The sequence below is a fragment of the Diaphorina citri genome, unplaced genomic scaffold, assembly GCF_000475195.1.
Source record: "Diaphorina citri unplaced genomic scaffold, Diaci psyllid genome assembly version 1.1 scaffold181, whole genome shotgun sequence".
Lineage (NCBI taxonomy): Eukaryota > Metazoa > Arthropoda > Insecta > Hemiptera > Psyllidae > Diaphorina > Diaphorina citri.
The window spans coordinates 191,722-216,654 of record NW_007377618.1 but is presented as its reverse complement, the minus strand read 5'-3'; the positions used below and the strand labels follow the sequence as shown (position 1 = coordinate 216,654).

The following is a 24,933-nucleotide window of genomic DNA, read 5'->3' as shown; positions in this document are numbered from 1 at the left end:
TGAGGATCCTAAAATAGACATACCTACCTAATGAAAATGATACTCGTTTAAGTAAATGTAGGTAATAATAGCAAGAGCTAAACTAAACAAAATAGCAGGAGCGTAAAGGGCAGAGTTGTTTTGAATGTTACGGATGGTCTATGGACTCTTATTATCCAAAAGAGTTTTTAAAAAATAAAATTATAATGCAAGGGTCATTTGGATAGATGACTCTTTGTGAAGATCCCTGTTGAAATGCAATATGAGGATCCTAAAATAGACATACCTACCTAATGAAAATGATACTCGTTTAAATGTAATAATAGCAAGAGCGTAAAGGGCAGAGTTGTTTTGAATGTTACGAATGGTCTATGGACTCAATGACTCATCCAGGACATCCAGTCATAGGTCGAAAGATTTGGATCTGGAAAAGACCTTTGATTTTGAACCTTATGTAGACAATGAGATAGATGAGCTAAAAACTCTAAAAATGTATTCTGCAGAGGACTCTGGCCTTTGGTTTTGATCCTGTACTTACTCGTACCTATAGTAGTTCATACCTTTGTTTTGAAAGAAAAGATTCAAAATAACGCAAGGTCTCTCGCTTTGTCACGTGGGTACAGGATGGGTGAATCATGTAAATAAATTTTTTTCTAGCGAGTTTTGATAGAGGAAATGGTAACAACAGAAACCTTATCGTCCCGAAATCGAAGAGAGCACAGGATAGGAGAAAGCCAGCCGTTCCGAGAACGAACTTTATCTGTTCAGGATAAAGTTCGCCCTGGGCGGGAATCGAACAGGTCAGTGGTTAAAGTACTGGGCTGAAATTTAGGTGACCTATTCTAATATTAGACGTTCATTTGTTTACCAAATGACAGGTAAATGTTGAACGGCATCACTTTCCGTTATCTGATAAAGTCCCGTTACTCAAACATCTATGATATCACTTTGAAATACAGGGCTGTTCCAAATGGGACTCTTTTGGGTGACGTCAGGCCAGCCACTCAAGCCACGACTCTGTGGCAGACCACCGCGCCGGAATGTGGCTTCCGATCTAGGTCTATCAGACACTCAATGACTCATCCAGGACATCCAGTCATAGGTCGAAAGATTTGGATCTGGAAAAGACCTTTGATTTTGAACCTTATGTAGACAATAAGATAGATGAGCTAAAAACTCTACAAATGTATTCTGCAGAGGACTCTGGCCTTTGGTTTTCGAACAGTTTTGATCCTGTATCTACCCGTATAGTTTATAGGCCCTATTATAGGGATCTGGTTTTGAATGAAAATAGACAAAATAGAAGGTAGATATTCAACTGTCCTTCTCTTGGTCATGTTGGTGCAGGAGAGGTGAGTCATCCAGGTATTACACTATTACAGCTTTTTTCTGCTCAGGATAAAGATCGCCCCGGGCGGGAATCGAACCGCGACTTAGCGCTTTCAAGGCAGACTCACTACCTTCTAAGCTAAATAGGCTGGTCCTTGAAGAATTTAACACTTCGAAAAAGGTATGGCGTAATATTGCCCAAGAAAAAAGGTTTGATAGCGGGGCCTGTAACTCCCAAGGTTAAGGTCTTATCGTCCGGAAATCCAAGAGAGAAGGAATATCAACCAAGGATAGAAGAAAGCCAGTCGTTCCGAGAACGAACTTTATCCGTTCAGGATAAAGTTCGCCCTGGGCGGGAATTGAACAGCCCTGGGCGGGAATTGAACAGCCCTGGTCAGTGGTTAAAGTGCTGGGCTGAAATTTAGGTGACCTATTCTAATATTAGACGTTCATTTGTTTACCAAATGACAGGTAACTGTTGAACGGCACTTTCCCTTATCTGATAAAGTCCCGTTAGTCAAACATCTATGATATCACTTTGAAATTCAGGGCTGTTCCAAATGGGACTCTGTTGTCTTACACTCTTACATCATAGGGCCTCTTTTGGGTGACGTCAGGCCAGCCACTCAATCTACGACTCTGTGGCAGACCACCGCGCCGGAATGTGGCTTCCGATCTGGGTCTATCAGATGGTCTGAAGACGTCAGCTTTTTCCGTCACAAAACCTAATACCCCCAGGGCTCCCGGGCACTTGAAAGTTCTAATTTCTGATCGCCCCTGTAACTATAGAAACTGAAAGGTGTTGGGCAGGTAAAACACATTAGATACCCAAGTGACGACTAACAATCATATGCTAGACGGTAGGTGCTTGGGATTTTTAAAGAGCACTTCCATGATGTCTTTCAATAAACAGGGTGTCCTTATGACGTTGACTTCTTGTAACTTTCAAACCATATTACCTTATAAAACATACGAGTACTTTCATGAGAAATAATCTTTGAAGGTATCAAGAAGGTATCTACAAATGTCCAATTGTCCACCTTAAAACGACACTAATAAATTTTCAAGTCGCTACTGGGAACTGTACCCCAAGCCCGCGATTACGAGTCAAATCTTCTTCTGATCCCTGAGATACTAGAACTGGTTCAGAGAAAGAATCTTCCTCTGAAAGAACGCTTATCAAAGAATTATGCTTAAAGTCTTAAAACCTCCTTCATAATTCGGAATATTGTGTATCACATAGAGTGGTCAAGTAAAGGAATGTCACAACAACGGAGGGTCACAGGACAAAATGCTGCCGTAGATTTAAAAAAAATAAATAAATAAATAAACCTGGTACACCCTGTACAGGATCCTTGACTGTTATTAAATGTATTCGGGTAAAAACATATTATTACATCGTTTTAGAAAAACGGTGTTAGAACGGTTAATGACTGGGTGAAAGCGTAATTATTACAAGAGACAAACAATCATTAAAATAAGAATAAAGCTGTTGTGTGTAAAGAGTCCAATCCAAAGTCATTAACAGAGTATGAGGTCGAGGGACTTTGACACTAGAAACTTAAGTTATGTACTTAGAGACCTACTTAAATACCATTAGAAGTTAATTACGAATGTCTTGCCTCCCGTTCGAAAACTACAAGGAAATCGAGAATAAAAGAGCGTGATTTATTTATGGTAATTTTGATTTTTTAAGAGATTTTTTTTTTCGTCTAAATTTATAAAAAAAAGTACTTCCATTAGACAAGATTTCTTGCCTCAACCTTCTCAAATATTTTAAAAAGATAAACCCTCGTATAATAGGTTAAGAATACTGCCTCTACTACTACAAGAGAATTTTTTTTTCAAGAGGTTTGATAGAGGGAAATGTAACTGCCAAGGTCTTATCGTCTAGAGAGAAGGAAGACGGGATAGAAGAAAGCCAGCCGTTCCGAGAACAAACATTACCCGTTCAGGATAAAATCCGCCCCGGTCGGGAATCAAACCTGTGGCCTAGCGCAAGGTATTATAGTACGACCAATAAAACTGTCATCAAACACATGGACCAATTCTGTGGGAAGATGGCAAAACACGATCGTGTTGATATACAACAAAAAGATGTCCTAACACAAACCATCCTGAGAAAAGACAATACAGACGTCTCTATCTCAGTACAAGATGAGACAATACGTTAAAGCCTAAAAATAAAAATAATAATAGAAAGCCTTGAGAAAAACTAGTGACGTTAAAGCCTTGAGAAAAACTAGTGACGTTAAAACCTTGAGAAAAACTAATTTATTGTTTTTGGCTTCTTTTCTTTCAGAACGACAAAATCACGCAGCTGAAAATCGAGAACAATCCGTTTGCCAAAGGTTTCCGATCTGATATTCTACCGTTGAACCTTTGACACGTTTGGCAACGTAGCCTACTTTTTAGATGAATCCTTGCTGCCATATTCAAATGGATGAACTTCATAGGTATAATAAATTCTTCTTCTTCGCCCTTTCTCGTGTACAGACGGGGTCGGCGTTTTTCGTCAGCTTATCAATCACTTGGCTACAATTTTTTTACGAGTGGATATCCTAAACAGATAAGGTTCGTTCTCGGAACGGCTGGAGTTCTCCTATCGTTCTATCCTGTCTTCTTTCTTTTCGTTAGCAAGGTATATTTGAGATGATTATCCTCGTCCTCTCTGTTTAAAGTCCCCCAGCCGTTCTTTTACCGAATACCTAATATTATTCTTACCCTTTTGGTGTTATCGGGGGTATCAGACCACCTTAGTAGCTGCCTCTAAAATTCCGCATTTCTTACAGACCCGCAAATAAAAGGGTTTGACAAAGGCCCCCCAGAATCCAGAAATAACTTCAGTAACATGATAAACATGATCATTAAGTAACTATTATAATCTTGTCGAGAACAACATGGGTGACATCCGAGATAATTTTCCACAGGGACATAGAATTATCGGGATAGAAAGCACCTACAAGGCCAGCCACTCACTATCAGGTAGACCTGACAGGTACATCTGATCAGATATACCTGATAGTGAGTGTGCTCATCAGGTATCAGGTAGACCTGACTGACGGACCTTTTCAGCCGTACCTGTCAGGTCTACGTGATACTGTGTGTGTGCTCATCAGGTGTTGGGTATACCTGATTAATTGACCTGATCAGGTGTACCTGTCAGGTCTACCTGATAGTGAGTGGCTGGCCTAATAGGCATATCCTAGTGGTACCTATGTACCTACTTCAGTATCTAGGATTCCAATCAATTTACACAAGACCAAGTATGTAATTAACATGTTGAGATGTTCGAAGTTTGATTAAAAAGAAAGAAAGTCTAATCATTAGGAAAGGAACATACCTAAACATTATGTAGATTAGGTAGAGCAGAAATCGAGATGTTTTTTTTGAAGATAACTTGATAATGATAATAACAAAAGAGTCAAAAAGACAAAGTTAAAAATACATGGGCGAGAAATGTTATCCAAAATACCAAACGAGTATTCCGTCTCAAAGGTCGGAATCAAACCCACCTTTGGCACCAAAGCACCCTTGTACCGAACAAAAAGGTGACTCAAGATAGAGGATACCCAAACAGGAGGGGCTTCCTCTCGACCAATCACATTGCTGGAAATCTACCTGACTGGAAATCAAAATGACGGGTATCACAGTCCCTTGATCTATTTTTGGAATAACTTGGTCACCGAAAATCACAACCTTGGTCGAAAATTCTAATCAGTTTGCTTTCGAACGTGACAATTATCATAAGTCCTGCGAAAAATAGATATTCTGTTGATTTTGACTTGCGATATTTTACTCGAGATTTTTGATAATTAATTTGCTGTGTTAAAAGAACCAAGTTACTATTGCTGCTTATTGATTTAACTTTAAAATAATTCAAATCGTTTTTAATTATTTTATTTAAACTAAAATTTGTTTTTAATTATTTACATAACTTTTGATCTAGGTATTTCGTTTATTTGTCCAAATAAAGTTCATATTATGTGTTTGTGTTCATAAGCTTTTTGTGACATAGTGCCTACCTGTCGAATAACTTTGGACCGGAATAAATAATCAAGGTAAGCATACAATCTTTTTATTCTTTAGAGAAAATATCCTCGAGTCATATAGGGTTCGTTCCCAGAACGACTGGCTTTCTCCTATCCTGTCTTCTCTTCGCTTTCGGGACGGTAAAAACCCTTAGCCAGCCTAGTTAGCATGGTTGGTAGCGCGTCTGCCTTGTGAAACGCTAGGTCGCGGTTTGATTTTTGCCCGGGGCGGAATTTATCCTGAACGGATAATGTTCGTTCTCGGAACGGCTGGCTTTCTCCTATCCTGTTTTCTCTTCGTTTTCGATACGACAGAACGTTAGCAGTCTTTAAAAAAAATCATTGTTCTCTGAACGGCTGGCTTTTTCATATCCTGTCTCCCTTCTTTCTTCGCTTTCTGGACGATAAGACCTCAGCAGAGTTCCCCCTATCAAACTATTTATATTTATAGCTACATGATAATATGAATCTGTGCCTCTCTGTTTCAGCCAATCACAATGAAGATCTACGCGGATGCTGATTTTAGCAATGTGGAGGTGACCTTGGTAAATGCTGATCTATGGCAGAACTTCCATGCTATCGGCACCGAAATGATCATCACCAAAACCGGACGGTAAGACATTTCAGCCTTTTTTTTTTTCTTTTAGCTAAATTGGACAGTATTAAGCTGAAAAGAACGATAAGGGGAATTGCTTTATGAATGGTTCTTTTCTGCTTAAATGTTGTCTAATTAATTACCTTTAGGGATTTAGGTAATTGTTTTCTCGGCAAAGTCACAACTTTGCGTCCGTCGGGGGGGTTGATTTTGTATTTTAATTCTTTTAGTTTTTTTTTGTAGTAGCAGGTTTATACTCGCGAGCTTTCTTTAGTTTTTTTTCCGCCCCGTCCTCCCAATGTCATAAAACTCTGATGTGTCCACAAGATACCGCTCTTTTTTATTGGGAGAACAAACTCTTTTTCAAAGACTTTCATCATTAAATCATGACCATTATAACAATATCTAGGTAATAATTTTATCAAGAGTGACAAATCTTCCATAATAATTTTAGGGTATACCAAGCCCCGACAACATAGAAACCCCTGAAGCTAAAGGACATTGTTTGAATGACTCAGCATTTCTGGTGTCTCCTAGTCGAAAACACACTTGTTTTTGTTTTGTTAGTATACCTACTTCAGATGAGAACTTTAGAAGAAGTGGAAAAAACATGGTCTTTACGGTTCGAATTAAAATACAGAGATAAGCGGAGTCTCTTTAAGTTCTTCCATTTTTCAAGGGGTCTTTTCGGGGTTTGAATTTTGGACATAGATAAGAGAAATACGTGGTAGATATAGGGTTAGGCGGCTAAGTGTACAACTTTCCTTGTTCTACATTCGTCAGGAAGTCCCTAACCACTGATCTCTTGGTTCCGAAACTAATTTTAACATCTAATGCCAAATCTTCAAGCTGAAAGACACAAACTGGACGGCTAAAATCAGACAGGCGGGGACACTCACCACTATATACTACTCATTTACTCATGAGGCTTTGGTGTAGGGGCAAACACTGCGAACAGCCCTGAAAGATGGGTTAAACTTGTCGCGAACTTTTGTAATTTATTGAAAAAAAGTAAAATCCATTGAAACAGTGTACTGATAAAAATCTTCGAACCTGGCTCCCTCAACTGTCGGGCTGGTTTTAATTACTTGCTAAATTAATGAATTTATCGAACAAGAGAACAGAAGATCGATACATTGATACCAGGAGTGGTGTTTTTAATTGTTAATCCTCTTCGGTCCTTGAAGGCCTCAAGTGGTAATAATGCTCGGCTAGTAAACTACATAAAAGGCGCAGAATCCGGGCTTTCCGATTCCGAACTCAATTCGATTGGGTTGACCAGAATTCGGTGACGAAAATCTTTGACGACATGTTCTATCACCTCCCTGGTTAACAACCGTGTTAGGCGGCTCTTGACTTGTTGAAATTGGGTGTTCAGTTCGAGAAGACCCCCAAGTCCACATTTTTGTTACCACTGAACTACTCCTCCGCCCTCGACACCCAGTGTAAACTGCGGGGGTAAAAGGACTTTTCAGTCTCATTCTAGCAGGATGAACAATGTACATATATTCTATTCTACGAACTGAGGTTTTGATGCGAGTACCCTGGTAAAGCCATGCAGTAACGTTAGGGGCTAAGTCCATTTTTGGTGAAAAGCTGGCCTTGAGTTTTGGATTGAATGACAGTTTCACGGTTTCATACCATTTACTAGTCCCCCCCCCCCTTCACGGGCCGCCTCTAGTCTTGTTAAACTTTATGAGAAATGTGTTAAGTGTCATTAAAAGACATAATCATCATCAAAATAACAACCATCATCATCATTATTATCATCATTCTAAAATCCTTACAAGAATCATCATCAGTACCTACTCAAATCATCATAAGAAAGGTACCTACCGAACAATCTCTAAAATCATCATCATCATCAGTACTTGAATCTTTACAATAATCATCATCAGTACTAAAATTTCTACAAGAGGACGCATGTTCCCCTCTCTCCAGCTCCAAGTGTCCGGTCTGGACCAGGCAGCACACTACTCCCTCCTGGTCGAATTTCATCTCGCCTCCCCGCACAAATACAAATACAAAACATCCTGGGAGCCCGTAGGGGATGCGGAGCGCCCGATTGCCCATCCCGCGGCCCGGCTTTACTCTCATCCCGCGGGACACGCACTGGGCAGCTTCTGGACCGGACAAACCCTCCACTTGAACAAGATCAAGCTGGCCAATGCTTTCGTTGAGGGCACGGTAAGTCTGCACTTCAATCAAATTTGTCTGATTTATGGTGGAATTCACCAACCTTCTTTCTAGCCTCAGCCCATTAGCTTAACAGCCGCCAATACAAATTAAATGGAACTTAACTGGCTGTTAGCTTAACAGGAGTTTTAATGACTGAATAAATATTGGCGAAATCCAACATTAGGGTCGAGTGTATTGGAACAAATCGTATGCCTTCAGGCACACTCCAAGGGTCAAGGGTCTAGGTTTTCCTTGCCCTTTTGATCAATTTAATTCGAAGAAACCATTTACTGATGAAAATTTGTAATGGAACAATTGAACCTCCTACTATTATTATAGCAAGATGAAGTTTGAGCCTAAATGTTGCTACATTTTTGGTCTAGCGTTTCTTGGAGGTGCGGCACCTGTTGTTGATCTATCCACAATGTGGACAGATCCAATCAGATATGTAAATTCCACATATCTGATTGGACCTGCGCTCTGATTGGACCGAATAGCGTTTAATGTTGCTATATTTTGACGTAGCGTTTCTTGGTATGTAGTACCTATTGCACCTGTTGTTAATTTATTTGCCCCACACTCAAGTCTAATGGCATATTGTCTCTCCCCACTCAAATGTAATTTTACGTTAGTATCTTTTTACGTTATGTCCATTAAGTATTATTTGTTTTTGTTTCCGTACATTTTATATTTGCTCAATTTTTTTGATCACATTTTTACCTATACCTACTTGCATGTTTTTCAATTGAATTCTCAACGCTTTATTTTGCATTTGAAATACAACAGAAAATATCGAGTGACTTTGTTACAATTTACTTAATCTTGTATCGTACACTTTATTTTCTGATTTGGATAGATATGAAATAGATGTAGATACTCAGAGAAATACCACTTTTCCTTTACCTACATAGATTTTTAGCTGAGAGGACTTTTAAAGCACACAGATTTTTAAAAACCTTTAGGTGTTACATAGATTCAAAAAAAAAAGTCGCCCTTTGGAATGCACGACGAAAATAGAAATTTTGGTGCCCTATTAGCTCGTGGTGACCCCGGGGTTTTGTTCTTTTCAAGCGAAACCAAAGGTCATTTCAACGAAAAAGGACCTAGGGGTTCCCGATTCGTATGTTTACTAATGCGTGAAGCAGACAGACTCAGGTAGGCCTTTGAAATACATGGTGGGTAGTAGTTACGTGTTCAAAGGATAGACTCTAATAATTATATCGTCAAAAGAAGCCATATATTATACGGTCTAATGATATTTATTAACCAAATCATGTGGAAACTTTAGTGTGAGTTTTTAATGGGGGCGACATTTGACAGTTTATAAACCAGAAAAAGAAGAAAAAAATGCCCATTTGCCAGACTAGACAATCTATAACTGAGAAGAAAAATTAAAATAATACTATCCTTCTGACAAACTTCATGTGCGGTGGGGCACTCTTACTCCAATACAATAGCCCAAAGGGCCCGAAAAACCAGTGCCCCTTAGGTATATTATGAATTTTTAAGAAGTGTAATGGAAAGTGAAAATTGTACCGAAGTCAACTTCAAGGTAGAAACACACTACTATCATGTCACGTCACCTAAGGGCAGTGTGGCTATCATGAACGAAATTACCTACAATATTATGGGAAAATTTTGAACTACATCTTTCTGACTCCTCCTCATATTGCATTTCAACAGGGATCTTCACAAAGAGTCATCTATCCAAATGACCCTTGCATTATAATTTTATTTTTTAAAAACTCTTTTGGATAATATCTGTTATGAGGTTTGCAGTTATGACACATGTCAATTAGGTAATGATTTTATTATTTCATAAGGGATCAAGGGGTAAAGGTACTTGATCCTATTTTCAAGTTCATTTAGTGCAAAAATAAAAAAAAAAAAAAACAGGTTTAGTGATATTATTATGCTATTAATAGAATTATAGCACAACACATGGTCTGTACGTGTACTCCTTGTAAGAATGGGTATTACACTTTGATCTCATTCAATCTGCAAAATGGGAACCAATCTAAACCTGACGGCAGAGATCCCGAAGCTGAGTGCACCCTAAAATAGCCAATAACACGTGAAGCCTGCCCAGACGGTCAACCATCCTGCTTCCAACCAACCTCGACGGACCTTGCTTAACTTCAGTGATTTCGGACATTTTCATTTTATCATTATTATTTTAAGAAGCTTGATACCCCACGGCTGATTGAGAGTCTGACGAAAAACGCCGAACCCGTCTGAACACGGGAAAAGATAAAGGTCTTGTTGTCCCGAAAGTGAAGGAAGACAGGATAGGAGAAAGCCAGCCGTTCCGAGAACAAACCGCATCTGTTTAGGATAAAGTTCGCCCGTGCGGTAATCGATCCCGCCACCTAACGCTTACAAGACAGACACGCTACCCTCCAAGCTAACTAGCTGGCAACAAACCTGGCAAATAACTATTATTATTATTTTTTTTTTTTTACTAAAATTCAAAGGTAACTAGGCTGGCAATAACTATTTTAATGAAATTCAAAGGTACAAACACATAAATCAAAGCCAAGAGGGGGTGCTTATAGGTGCCTCGCCTTAACTGATAACATTTTAAAGCCAATTTATCAGTGTCATAGTGAATTTCGTATGTCCATTATTATCCAGAATGTCCTTTCTGGGAGTGTCATTTTCAGCAACAAAAAAACCAACCTCCACGTTTATTGATTGTTGGGCCAAATCGAGAACTCATGTTCCTACTAGGAATTCCTAGTGTTATTTATTACAAGACAATGCGATAAGGGCCAATCCAGGAGAAGCAACCAACACAATGACACAATACATTGGAAAAATTTCTAATAGATGGCAAATACCAATCGAAGTGAACAAGAAGCAACCAACACAAGATTCAACGGAAGAATTTATAGTAGGTACAATGGTACATACCGATCAAAAATGACCCATAACAAAGCACATACCAAAATGACCAATTTCTGGCTTCCTCGGAGGTCAGAAGGAGTTAGTTAATTGCTTCTTTTGTGTCTTTTAATTGATTTATTTTTTTGTGGCAACAAAAAGTTAGAAGTCAATTTTCTTCGACATTCCTTCTGTGGGGCCAGGTGCTTTGTTGTAAGTAATGTTAATTAGACAGACCGAACCTAGATCAACCCATCCCACACAACCACAAGTTAAAACTACTGCTCCCATTTACTCATTTCTTTTATTTTTTAATAATTGATACACATTTTCCCAAGACAACAATTAGTGTTATTTATTACAAGACAATGCGATAAGGGCCAATCCAGGAGAAGCAACCAACACAATGACACAATACATTGGAAAAATTTCTAATTGATGGCAAATACCAATCGAAGTTGAACAAGAAGCAACCAACACAAGATTCAATGGAAGAATTTATAGTAGGTACATACCGATCGAAAATGACCCATAACAAAGCACATACCAAAATGACCAATTTCTGGCTTCCTCGGAGGTCGGAAGGAGTTAGTTAATTGCTTCTTTTGTGTCTTTTAATTGATTTATTTTTTGTGGCAACAATGAAAAACAAAAGGTTAGAAGTCAATTTTCTTCGACATTCCTTCTGTGGGGCTAGGTGCTTTGTTGTAAGTAATGTTAATTGGACAGACCGAACCTAGATCAACCCATCCCACACAACCACAAGTTAAAACTACTGCTCCCATTTACTCATTTCTTTAATTTTTTAATAATTGATACACATTTTCCCAAGACAACAATTCAAGCCATTTCCTCCAAAACAAAGGCCTTTGTGACCATTCTAAAACGACATAAACATAACTATTAATTGTGTGGGCAACAACTAACAACATCCGGCGAAGGCACTCTAAAATCAGGATGTTAGGAATTCCGTCCATTCATTCAAACCATCCCTAAAGTCAGGGAGACCACTTGCAACTCATTCAAACCCCTTAACAAAGACAACAAAAGTTGGAAAAAAAGCCTTTGACATCGATGTTGACTTGTTGACTATTTCTCCATTCATTCTCAAAAATCAAAGTTATGTATTTCAATTCAATATGTCTCTTAGAGACCTCCATCCTAGATACTGAAGTAGGTACATAGGTACCACTAGGATATGCCTATTAGGCCAGCCACTCACTATCAGGTAGACCTGACAGGTACAACTGATCAGGTCAATTAATCAGGTATACCCAACACCTGATGAGCACACACACAGTATCACGTAGATCTGACAGGTACGGCTGAAAAGGTCCGTCAGTCAGGTCTACCTGATATCTGATGAGCACACTCACTATCAGGTATATCTGATCAGGTGTACCTGTCGTCAGGTATATCTGATCAGGTGTACCTGTCGTCAGGTCTACCTGATAGTGAGTGGCTGGCCTTGTAGGTGCTTTCTATCCCTAGAATTCTATATCCCTGTGGAAAATTATCTCGGATGTCACCCATGTTAGTTCTCATCAAGATAATAGTTACTGAATGATCATGTTTATCATGTTACTGAAGTTATTTCTGGATTCTGGGGGGGCCTTTGTCAAACCCTTTTCATTGCGGGTCTGTAAGAAATGCGGCATTTTAGAGGCAGCTACTAAGGTGGTCTGATACCCCCGATAACAACAAAAGGGTAAGAATAATATGAGGTATTCGGTAAAAGAATGGCTGGGGGACATTAAACAGGGAGGACGAGGATACTCATCTGAAATTTCCCTTGCCAACGAAAAGAGTGAAGACAGGATAGAACGATAGGAGAACTCCAGCCGTTCCGAGAACGAACCTTATCTGTTTAGGATATCCACTCGTAAAAAAATTGTAGCCAAGTGATTGATAAGCTGCCGAAAAACGCCGACCCCGTCTGTACACGAGAAAGGGCGAAGAAGAAGAATTTATTATACCTAGTGTCTTGTGTCTTGAACTTAGATGAACCGAACATTTTGGTTCAACAAAAGGCCCGATGAATCATTCGCGGATTTTCTGAAAAAATGGCACAATAGGAAAAAGGTAGTTATTTGTTTATTATTTTATATTTATTAGTTGCCCAATTTCATCATAACTCCCTAAGATTGTCAATAATATTCCAGGTAATGGTCAGGTAATTCCGCGTTATCACTGTATTTGTCACAGGGTTCCCTAAGTCCTTATCAGTTATTACTACTTTTCCTTATCACTGTTATCAGAGTCTCATTGATAACAAGGGGGTGTTTCTGTGCTAAAGTTAGCAAGGTTTTGATTCCCAGTGTCAGAGTGTTGATAAGGAAGGGGGTAGCATTTTTTTTTCAGTGACGAAGGGGGATAGCTTTTTACTTTTTTATGTGCTAACCCATCCCATCCGGATACCAAAATGACCAGCCGCACTGCTGGCTAGACATTTCTTATAAAAATAAAAAAAAATCTATCGACACTTGTAAGGAAAAAACAGATTCAAATTTTGTAGTCGCATCGATCTAGATTTATTGGTCAAAGTCAAAGGACATGGTCGTAGCCCAAATTTCAGTTTTTCGAGGAATACATAAACTGATTTACGTAGAAACCGATTTATTTTGGTCTTGGTTTTCGCAACACAAAATCAACAGCTGATAAGGACGGTAAAAATGATATCGCTATTCTGATAAAGAAGGGCGAAAATTTTCCCTGTTTATAATCATAACATTGTTTATAGGTTGCAAACAAACCCAGGCTGATAGCTTTCTACCTGCCCAACACCTTTCAGTTTCTAGAGTTACAGGGTCTCTCTCTCTCTCTCTCTCTCTCTCTCTCTCTCTCTCTCTCTCTCTCTCTCTCTCTCTCTCTCTCTCTTTTGTATACGAAAGCTAAAGTAATACCAATGTTGAAGAGTTCTTTGTGTAAAAAGCGTACCAGAATTAGCAGGAGATATCAAATGAAATTACTTGAAAATCACAAACATTGATAGCAGTCAGCTTGCAGGATAGAGGATACCACTATTTACATGATCATTGGTGGAGATGTTAAAACTAACATTCTTTACATGATCATTGGTGGAGATGTTAAAACTACCACGCTTTACATGATCATTGTTGGAGATGTTAAAACTACCACTCTTTACATGATCATTTTGGTGGAGATGTTAAAACTACCATTCTTTACAAGTTTACATGATCATTGGTGGAGATGTTTAAAACATCAGCTTGAAGGATAGCTTGGTATAAAAAATTGCTAAATAAAAAACCTTTCTTTTTAAGAAACCACATAGCGAGACTGCCAGCCTAGTAAGCTTGGAGGGTAGCGCGTTTGCCATGGAAGTACTAGGTTGCGGGTTCGATTGCCGACCAGGGCGGATTTCCTCCTAAACAGATAAGGTTCGTTCTCAGAACGGCTGGCTTTCTCCTAACCCATCTTCCTTCTCTCTCCGCTTTCGGGACGATAAGACCTTAGCAGTTACAGTTCCCTCTATCAAATCTCTTGAAATTTTTTGAGAACCTCTCAAGCCAGTGCCCAGATTCCTAGCACTCCAGAAGAAAGGCACTTAACTTCTTCCTCGCCTATCTTCTCAATGCGTAATAAAGTAAACGCCTAAATAATAATGATGATAATAATAAACTTCTAAAATATCCTGTCTACCTTCTCGCTTCGCTTTCGGAACGATAAGGCCTTAACAGTTACAGTTCCCTCTATCAAACCTCTTAAAAAAAAAAAAAAAGTCTAAATAAGGAATAAATAAGTAAAGATCTACTTAAGAAATACCAGGTCCGTCCAAGGCGCCAAGATAAGCGTCTCCGAAGATCCCCGCATGGGTCAATCATTCACGCCTTGTTAAACTAAATTTCTCCTTTGTTTCTTTTTAAAAAAATCCCCATATTCTCTGGTTAACATGATTGTTAATTCCTTTTGTTTTCTTTCAACGTTAATTCCCTCGGACATTAAACAGGGCTTTTAACATTCCTACAGATCCGTGTCTCTGTCTGTGATGTTAGAGTTTATTGGAAACAATATGTCACCTTGTGCCTTGTTTATGCCTTCAGTCTTTCTTTTATCATTTAAATGAATGAAATTCCTCGGACGAATGAATGAGATGTTTTTTTTTTAAAAGGATTTATAGTTACCTATCAAGGTAAGAACATCCATGATAGGATGTCAACTATGTCAAGTGAGATTGACGCATTTATTGGTGGTGACTGAGGTTTTTTTGTCCGCTTTTACCTAGGCAGTCTTCAGTTTTATTACCTGTCTACAATTTTATTTAGTCTATATACTCTATATCCTGACTTCATTAATTTTTGCCACAGGTTCCTTTGTTTCGCGCAAGTGCCTTTTGTTGACGTGAAAGTTAACTGGCCCCATAGACCGGATATTGATTGGTTCATAGGTTCATACCCTGCTCATGCCCATCCACGAGTACATTATAACTTAAGTAGTTTTTTTATTATCTACTATTTGTTTTGATTTCTTTTCTTTACATGTAGGTGACACTTGAAGTTTTTTTTCTCATTTAAAAGCAAAGGAAGTTCCAATTTCCATGTCCGGTTTTTAGGTTTCGATTTTCTAATTTGGCACCAGACAAGCATACCATGTGCTAGGTCAACACGAGAGTAACAGAAAGTAAATGATTGAAAGACGAGTGCCATTTTTTTTATGATGGACATCGAACTCGCGACTTTCTGCATGGCAAGCGCGTTACCACGGGACTAACGGTGACTTTCACGGTTTCACCGTTGAGTCCTATACAGTATTACTCATACACAATAAGCTCACTCCGAGGCTTAGGTGTAGGGACAAACAAAGGCCTAAAAGACGGGTTAAGCTCATACGAATCTACGAATACATTATTATTGTTTACGTGTATTGGAGGCTATTCTGACCTTTGTAAAGGAAAAAATGGGGAACAGTTCAGATATAAATCATGCCTATCAAAGTCCACTTCTATAAAAACCAAACGAAACCCTTATGAGTCTTATGACAAAGTTCAATTTACTCCGCATGTAAAAAATCTTAAATTGGCACATTGCATTGAAAATATACTTTTGTACTCTGGACCTTAGTTTGGTTTTTACTAGATGAATACATAGGTACCTCTACAAATAAGTCTATAGTCTGAAAAAATGATAATAATAAAGTCGAAATAGACCTTTGGTTTGGTCTCGAAATTGAGAGAAATAAGGATCATGAAAAAATACATATGAGATTTTGAATATGATAGAATTATGAATTTATTACTAATCTTGTGTACCTACAGTAAATAAACAGAAAAGCCCGCTAAGAATAAGAAATTTCTCAAGGAATGTAGGTATTACAGGTAAACAAGTAAGAATATCCTTCTTCTAAGAAAAGCCCAACTTGCACCAAATCTAACGATATCAGGCTCCGATATTAGCAGTTATCAGGCGTTTGTATGCTACAGAGAAAATCAGATTCAGGAAGGGATTGGTGCGAATACTACAATATAAACACGGGTAATCAAAAGATTTGGTGCGAATGGGTCTTGAATCGGGCCGAAAATGACTACGAATAAAAAATAAACAATATAAACATTCAATAAAATAAATGGAAAATAATAAAAAATCGATGGGAACAAAATAGTAAAAAATAAATCTATCTGCTATAAAGTGCAACAAAACTTTGGATTCCTTCCGTGAAACACAGAACAACTAGAAAATAAACAATCTATTTATAATAACACTTTTAGACTATACTTATGCTATATCTATATTAATCTATAACTCTTTTCTATCTAAGGACCAATCCTACAGTGAAAGCGCTGGAAAATTTTGCTAGCTGGCACTATCCAGCTATTTGGGATTTCCTGTCACCAAACAAAATCTTCAACTGTAGGACTGATTAACAATATTAAATTCAAGCTATAACTAACAAAAAGAACTTAAGCTATAACCAATTGAATAATGCACATAATATTGAAAAAATATACATAACCAAAAAATACAAAATGAAACCTGAATAGAAAATATGGGTTTAAGATTCACAATTGGCAGTGTGAAATGTATTTAGATTTGGCCACTTGCAGTCCCTTTTGTATGAACTTTGAGCATTTTGGGAGACTAGACAAAAATAAGTCTTTGAAAGTTTTACACACATTGAAAAAGATTTAAAATGTGATAGCCTACTGTGAAAATCCTAAAGTAATATGAATTGTGAGAAAACAGTGACATAACATATTATGTGATGAACTGATGAGAGAAAAAATATATATTTGAATGCCCTATTCGAAATAATTAATCTTTGACAACACAAACAATTCTTATTCTAAAATCTAAATGATAAGTACTGTTGATCTGGATTTTTGTTCGGTACAATGAAACGAAGATTTAATAAAGTAGTTAATGATTAATGATAAAGTAAAAAAAAAGAGTAAACAATAAAATATGTAATGATAATAAAACACTAAAATCTAAATAACCATAAAAAGCTTAAAATAAGAACTTTGGACTTTTTTTACCCATTGAGATACAGTTTTTGGTCTGTAAATCTAAACTTAGGATTGTAGAACTTAAAAAATAAAATAATACCTAATAATGAGAGGTGAAAAAAGACAAATCACACGGTGCTCAACAAATACCGAAGGAAATTTTGGAATGTAACGAAAAGATGTGGTGCAGAAGTTTTCAGCCAAGCTGTACTAGGGTGACACCGGATGAAAATCAGTCTTCATATTCACAATACTGGAATAGAGTTCTCATAACTGGAATTCCATACCCATGACGCTCAGACTGACTGCTGTCAGACTGTCGAAAAAAAGCTCCAGAACGCGGTCTCTCAAAGGTCTGAGCGTGAATATATGGCGCTGATATTGAAGATTTAAATGGAATGGTCCATCTTATCCTTGACTAGATTGAACGACATTCTGAAACACAAAACCCAAATCAATGTCAGAGTTGAACAAACGAACCAAATTCCAAGTTAAAAAAAAAGAGGTTTGACAGAGGGAACTGTGACTGCTAAGGCCTTATCGTCTCGAAATTGAAGAGTTTAGGATAAAATCATTTGAAGAAGAAAGAAAGAAGAAAATACATAAGTGGCCTGTGGCAGCGAGTGTGGTAGTGTGGACGTCAAAAGCGGAATCTCTTTGCTTGAATAAAAAAAAAGTCACATAATAAAATATTGCTTTACTTACTTTTTCATCATATGCTGATACATGGAGGTAGGTATAAGGGTGAGGGTGAGCACAGATCCTCCTTTCTCCATGGCCTCTAGAAGCTCCTTGTCCTTAAGGCCCACCACATTAGCTCCGTTCACCTGGGTAGAAAAATTGACAATCAAATTAATAAAAGCAAACTCAATGGGCATGCTACGACACAGACCACACAAGTCTAATGTAGCAGTCTTTTCATTCCTACGAAATAAAATAGGCGGTAAAGCACTTAGAGTAGAATAGCGTCTAGCTGTGAGACTATAAACAGGGAGGAGAATAGCTAACCCTACAGCATTTTCCCATCACCATTCGGCTAAAGCCGACTGCAAAAATGTAAAAAAAAGGCTTGGTCATGATTACCTCGAGTATGTTATGGTTGACCAGGAGACCGTTCCTAGCAGCAGATGAGTCCTTCACCAGACTCACTATCTGACCTTTGTTGAAATGAAACCCGAAGTGACCACTCGAGTCTCGATGTAGAGTGACCGTACGCTCCAAGGGCCTGGGGGAAAACAATGGAAACGGTACTTGAAGTAAAACAGCATTTAAAATAACAAAGTGGAAAAGAAAATTGGGTTTCATCGTGCCGAAAGCGAAGAGAGGAGGATAGTATAGGAGAAACCTTTTCTGTGCAGGATAAAATCCGCCCCGGGCGGGAATCGAACCCACAACCTAGATCTTACAACGCAAACACACTACCCTCCAAGCTAACTAGGCTGGGATGTGCTAGGTTTGAATCCCGACTGGAACGGAAATATTCTATTCCCAGATAGGCATGGATGTAAGTAAATGTAGTACAATGGTTAAGGTAATGAGAAAGGAAAGCTGCTACATTAGACCAAAGTATTCTTTTTCCTTTTTTTTACAACTTGAACGAAACTAGTAAGTAATAATAAAGTGATTACCTGTCTCTGATAACAACTCGTATATTATTAACCGGGGCCGCTTTGAGTATCTTATGCACCTGCTTCATATTATACCCGGCCACTGTCTCTCCATTGATACTCAGGATTTGATCACCAAACCGAAGACCCACCAGGGACGCGGGTGATCCTCGCTCTACCAGACAGACGAACACACCTTCGTTGATGGCACACACACGCAGACCTATCAGTCCCGAAGCGTCCTTGCACAGTACCAACTGAGGAGAGAGACAAAGAAATTGTTAGTACAATGAAAACACCTAGGGCTTAATATCATTAATATAAAAAAAAGAGGTTTGATAGAGGGAACTGTAACTGAAAAGGTCTTATCGCCCCGAAATCCAAGAGAGAAGGAAGACAGGATAGGAGAAAGCCAGCCGTTCCGAGAACGAAAATTATCCCATCAGGATAAAACCGCGACCCGAACCCGCGACCTAGCGCTTACTAAAGAACTCACCTCTCTGATTCCGTTGGTCACGTAAGCTTTCTTCAGTCCACTACCAGAGGATGATAGAGGTGCTATCATTGTACAGCTATCCCGGGGTGCTGGAATAGACAAAATATGTTCAATATACGATTTCATCACGTAATGGCTAGGATAACAATCAAGTTTTAAACATCTGATTGGTTCAAAAGAGTAAAATCAACCACATTGCTTAACCAAAAAGATACCTAATTTAAGCTCATATTGTGCCCCGGGCACAATTTGATTTTTTGATCTCAGTGGCCCATTTGAGGATAGAGCATTGACATTTTAGCTTGCACCATTGTTACAGCTGGAAGATTCTTCCTTTTGTCCAGTCCACAGTGTTCGGCCTTTTCCCGATCATTTCAGGTCATTTTTGCAATGGAGTCTCACATACATACCTTGACGGGCTACAGTGTTGCCAGCAGCATCACTCTCCCGCTCATTGGCGGCATTCTCCCTCGCATACGCATTGATAAGTTCACTGGCAACCTCCAGACCCATATAGTTATCCAGTGATGGATACAGGGGTACTAAAGCTGAGCGGATTGTATCTCGATTGGTTGGAGGCACGGAAGGGGCAATAATAGGTGAAGGTGTAGAGCGTGTTGCGTCGTGAATAGCTGGAGGCACTGAAGGGGCAGTAGCGGTAGTTGGATGGGTAGAGCGTGTTGCATCCTCAATATTTGCCGGAGGCGCTGAAGGGGCAGTAGCAATAGTTGAAGGGACAAGAGGAGCAGTGGGATAGGCAGTGTTGTGTGAGGGCTGGACAGAGTATGCAGGCGGTTGTGGGGCAGATGGCTTGTTTGAAGCCAGTGGGTTGATGGGATAAGGAAGGGAAGCTTGGGATGCTTGCTGAGATGATGTTAGAGGGTAAAACCCGTTAGGAGCTTGGAGCTGATTTGGCATGGAGGGGTAAGTGTTGGGAGCTTGGGGTTGATTTGGCACAGAGGGGTAAGAGTTCTGAGCTTGATATGGGTTGGAGGGGTAAGAACCTTGTGGGTAACTTGGCACAGGAGACCCACCTGTAGGTACGTTAGCTCTTATGTCTGAATAGTAATACGGGGAATGAGATTCCTGTGGAGGTGCTGAGGGGTAAATGGGAGCACTGGGGAAAGTTGGCACACTCGGGTGACTTGGAACAGAGGGGTGTTGATAGTATGGAGGTGGATTGGCACTGTGATATGGAGATGGGGGATTGTTGTAAGCATTAGGAGAAGTATGGGAGGAGGTTTGATAGACAGGAGGGGGAGGGGAGGAGAAGGAGGAAGAGGTGGTCTGTTTGGAGAAGTATTCATTCTGAGCCTGGAAGAGAAGAGAGGGGAAAATGTTAGCATTAAATATGGCTTTACAGTCTAGATTTCTAAAGGCTCAAATAGCAAAATGATTGACCAAAATTACCAAAAATGATCATTAAAAAAAAAAAAACTACTTAATTGGAGGGTAGAGCTTTGAGACAGTTTTCACAAAACCTCTCTGTGCAAAGGGGAAGAAATACAAACAGGTAGGTAAGTATAATAAATGGTCAAGTTCCCAACATTTGAAAACAACAAGTATAATAATACCTGGAGTGAGAACTGTGTAATGTGACTCATACAATAACACTCAGATTTATCTAACATGTGTTAACATTGTGTTATACTTACTATGGTGAGCTGATGAAATGTCATATCTTCCAGGGATGGGTAGATTGAAGACATCTTGATGAGCTTTGGTAATGTATATCAATGAATAGTGATTAGATCTGGAAAAAAAGACAATGAAAGTTTTTAACTAAGTAGGTACTGCTGGTACAACATAAAAATATTAGTAAATAATTTATTTATTTACATGAAAATTTACCTTTCTCGTTAATTTTTAGGCCTCTAGTAAAATTATTACAAATTTCAATCGAAATCAATAAATAGAATTATAAAATCTTGGTATTTAGATGAAAACACACAAATCATGGAACAAAGGGAAAAGTGGGTTTGTACTTGTGCAGAGACTAGAGACTGTACAGGAGACTATTTTGATAAGGTCATGATTTACATCATTAATGTACTCAGTCCCTTGATGTGAACACAAAAATACATGGATAAACTGATAAGAGAATGGAATGTATTTTTCTAGAGAGCCTATTTTGCTGAGAACAGCATTTTACTACCTACTAGTCCTTTCACTTCCAATGGATTGGAATTTGATACCTCCAAGCAGGGCTGTATTTAGGGGGGATGGCAAGGGGGCCTGCCCAGATCTTAGCATATCAAGGAGGGCGAACAGCAAAGGAAAAAAGCATAATATTCCCAGAACAAATTAACAAACTGAAAGTTTGATTGTACATCATTGCTTGAAGGCTGTTATTATATCAGCTCTTTGATTAGGGCTAGGGCCCTCAGAATAGAGCAATGTGCAGCAGGAATCAAACTTATGACCTAGCACTTACTAAGGTAGGCAAACTACCTCCTAAGCTAACCAGGCTAACTATCAACTAATTCACCAAACCGATTAAAATAAAATATGTAATATATCCAGGTACAGTACTTTGAAACTTACCAACAATTAATTTATTATCTTCTGATGAATCTGATGCTTCCCAATCTAATTGCAAACATGAACTAATACTGGACTTCTTGCTAATCTTGCTTTGAATGATTTCTGATTAAATCAGTGTCTGACTCATTCAATGCATGATTTATCAATGGACAAGAGACCGTGGAATGTCCAAATGGAATCTGGTAATAGAGCAGAAAGGGGATCCCCAAATGATTTCATTCATTCAAAAACCAGTTTAGAGTTACCGGATTACCGGAATGAGTCACAATTCACAAACTTCTTTTTATATCACTTGTACTTAGCCAAAAGTGGTTTGAAAAAAGTTCAAAGTTCAGCAAAATCAGTCCATTTCCATTTATTATTATTATTTATTTTTTCAAACTGATCTCGGCCGCAATTTCCCCTCAAACTTCTGCGGCCATTTCCCCTCTTTTCTTTTCACGTCAAGGCTCTTGAAAAAGCAGGTATGCCCGTACCCGTAAGATATACTCCGATAAAAGTTAAATACAGAATAACCTTGAAAATATAATTATTTCAATTTCATTTTATTCCTGAAACTTATTAATAATTGATTTTTTTCTCTCCTATAGCGAAAAAAAATGTAGAGGTAAATAATTTTTATCTTGCAGACAGCGATGGGCCGCAATCGTAAAAGTGGGGACGAGGCTTGAAGATTTTTTTGTGCTCGTTGGAAGAAAAACAAAAGCCAGTTCTAAAAATTTGATTTTCGGCTCGTTCGGTAGAAGGCTACTGTAGAAAAAAGCCCTTTTTCTAAATTTTGCTGCAATATTCTGTCCAAGATTGTGTAGGAATCTAGTTTCTTGTATGTTAATTTAAAAGTTCACATCTAAAGCTCAAAAATGGGGTCAGGTGGTGCCGGGGACTTTGACCAGTTCAAAAACACGCCTGAGATGAACAAACTTCTGAAAGACCCTAGTGGTGTAAACCGAAGGATATTCATAGGTGGTATTGTACCCCAGGATGGACAAATTGACAAATTCCGTTCGGAGCTCGAAAGAACCTTCCGAAAATATGGCTTGATAGAGGGTAAGATGAGCATTAGTAGTATTAGAACTAATCCCTGGATATCTCCATTATGTTTCAATGTTGAAATGAATTTTGGCTTGTGTACGGGAACATATTGCATGAAGAATGCTCAAAAATTGGCCAACTTGATCCTTGGGAAACGAGGGACATAATCCCTTGAGACTTTTGAGAGTGAAGACCAATCTAAAGGCATTTATTGTTATCAAAGATTGGTACTGTTGCTATAATTTACCTCCAGTCACTGTTTTCAAATTAAGCATGCAATGAAGCAATTTATGAAGCATAAATAACTGTAAACTGGTTATTAGTTACCTATATACAAGTCTATAACTTTAAATGTTATACAGAAAAAATCTCTTTAACACCTATTTTGAATGTTTCAGCAATGATTGTAAAGAAAAGATTCTCATTTGTTCAATTTCTCAATGAAAACTCTGCTGCTCAGGCCATAAGACAAGAAAATGGCAAAGAATTCCTCGGCCACAAAATGGGTAATTATTTTTTATTTTGAGTAATTTTGGCTTGAATGTTTTTAGGTGCTTACTTTCTATGTCTGTGAGAAAGGTATGATACCTATTTCATAGTGTTGTAAGGTGCTTTATTTTTACTGAGCCAAGCTATGTGATACCAGTAATATTGAGAACAGACATCCATCAAAATTGAAATCAAACCCTTTTTTCTAAGAAGGCAAACAAAGAAAATTCAAAGTTAAGTAAGTGTGTTTATTGAATTTCATTCAATAGTAATAATGAAGTTTTGGGCAATTTTGTTTTTGTGGTGTTATCATACTTAATGCATTTTGTGTTTTTCAGATGTAAAAGAGGCTAAAGCTCCTGAAAAGAAAAAAGAAGAACCCGATGAAGATGATGGAAACATCCCATCATATAACATTGCCTCATCACTTGCTGAAACTCTCAGAAACTTGCCAAAAGAAGATTTGGCACCTGCACCACCTCAAAATGATAGGTAAGGTTTCATTATTTTATGTTTTGAGAATTAACTCTGGAGGTCTTGGGTTTGTTTCCTGGTGAGGTTGAAGTTCTTTGGCTTTGTGCTTGGAGGCACTCAGTCTTGTGAGAACAATTGAGTAGTTACTTTAATTAAGTCTAATGACCAGTAGCAGCATTTCCAATGTAAAAAGATCGAGAGTAGATGAGAATTAATAGGAAAGGAGGCTCTTAGTAATGCTGTGATACCGACAAAAGTTGTGATGAAGCTCTCTGCTTTACCTCAAAGAATTCATGATTTGATTTGAATGAAATTGAAACTACATAAATATAAATGAACTCCCCATCCATGGCACAAGCTCTGCTTATACGGATGGGCATACCATTTATTAAAATTCAGCATGTTCTGCAAGTTGTATTGAAAATTAATAAATGGAAAATTAATAAATTAAATTTAGTAAGTTTCCAGGTTGCACAGGCACTCTAAATAAAGAGGAGTACAGCTTTAATTGCACCTACAATCTACATACTGTTTCCAATGAACATTTGCATTAACCTTTCTGTTTCCAGATCTACCCCAATAGGGGATCATAACTTTGACAGTAATATAGGAGGACGAGGAGCAAGAGGGGGTAGGGATTATTGAGATATTGGGAAAATCCTACAATGCTGCAGTGAGCACCGAAGTTGTGACATAATAACACAAAGAAACTGCATTTACATTACCCTTTTTCGGCCATCTTGTTTCACAATAGGAGAGTTCAAAAATTTTGACGGTAAAATAAATTTAAAATTTTGTTGCCTGAGTTTTTTATCGTCCACTTTTTACACCTAATA

General features: G+C 38.3%; 2 protein-coding genes across 3 annotated transcripts; one reads left to right on the top strand and one right to left on the bottom strand.

Annotated features, from left to right (window-relative positions):
- Positions 1-16,216: 16,216 nt before the first annotated feature.
- Positions 16,217-22,464, bottom strand: LOC103505545 (syntenin-2). 2 transcript variants are annotated; one of them, XM_008469883.3, is made up of 8 exons: positions 22,103-22,464; positions 21,214-21,311; positions 19,969-20,872; positions 19,559-19,647; positions 19,084-19,319; positions 18,539-18,680; positions 18,161-18,282; positions 16,217-17,890 (listed from the first exon to the last, which is right to left on the bottom strand). In XM_008469883.3, the coding sequence occupies exons 2-8, from the start codon at positions 21,265-21,267 to the stop codon at positions 17,845-17,847; spliced, it is 1,593 nt and encodes a 530-aa protein (XP_008468105.1). In that variant the 5' UTR covers positions 21,268-21,311; positions 22,103-22,464; the 3' UTR covers positions 16,217-17,844. The 2 variants fall into 2 exon arrangements, with proteins under 2 accessions (XP_008468105.1, XP_008468106.1); XM_008469884.3 differs by lacking the exon at positions 22,103-22,464 and adding an exon at positions 21,410-21,673.
- Positions 22,465-22,813: 349 nt separating this feature from the next.
- Positions 22,814-24,742, top strand: LOC103505555 (heterogeneous nuclear ribonucleoprotein C-like). Its single transcript, XM_008469894.3, has 4 exons — positions 22,814-23,149; positions 23,533-23,640; positions 23,962-24,115; positions 24,667-24,742. The coding sequence occupies exons 1-4, from the start codon at positions 22,963-22,965 to the stop codon at positions 24,740-24,742; spliced, it is 525 nt and encodes a 174-aa protein (XP_008468116.1). The 5' UTR covers positions 22,814-22,962.
- Positions 24,743-24,933: the final 191 nt, after the last annotated feature.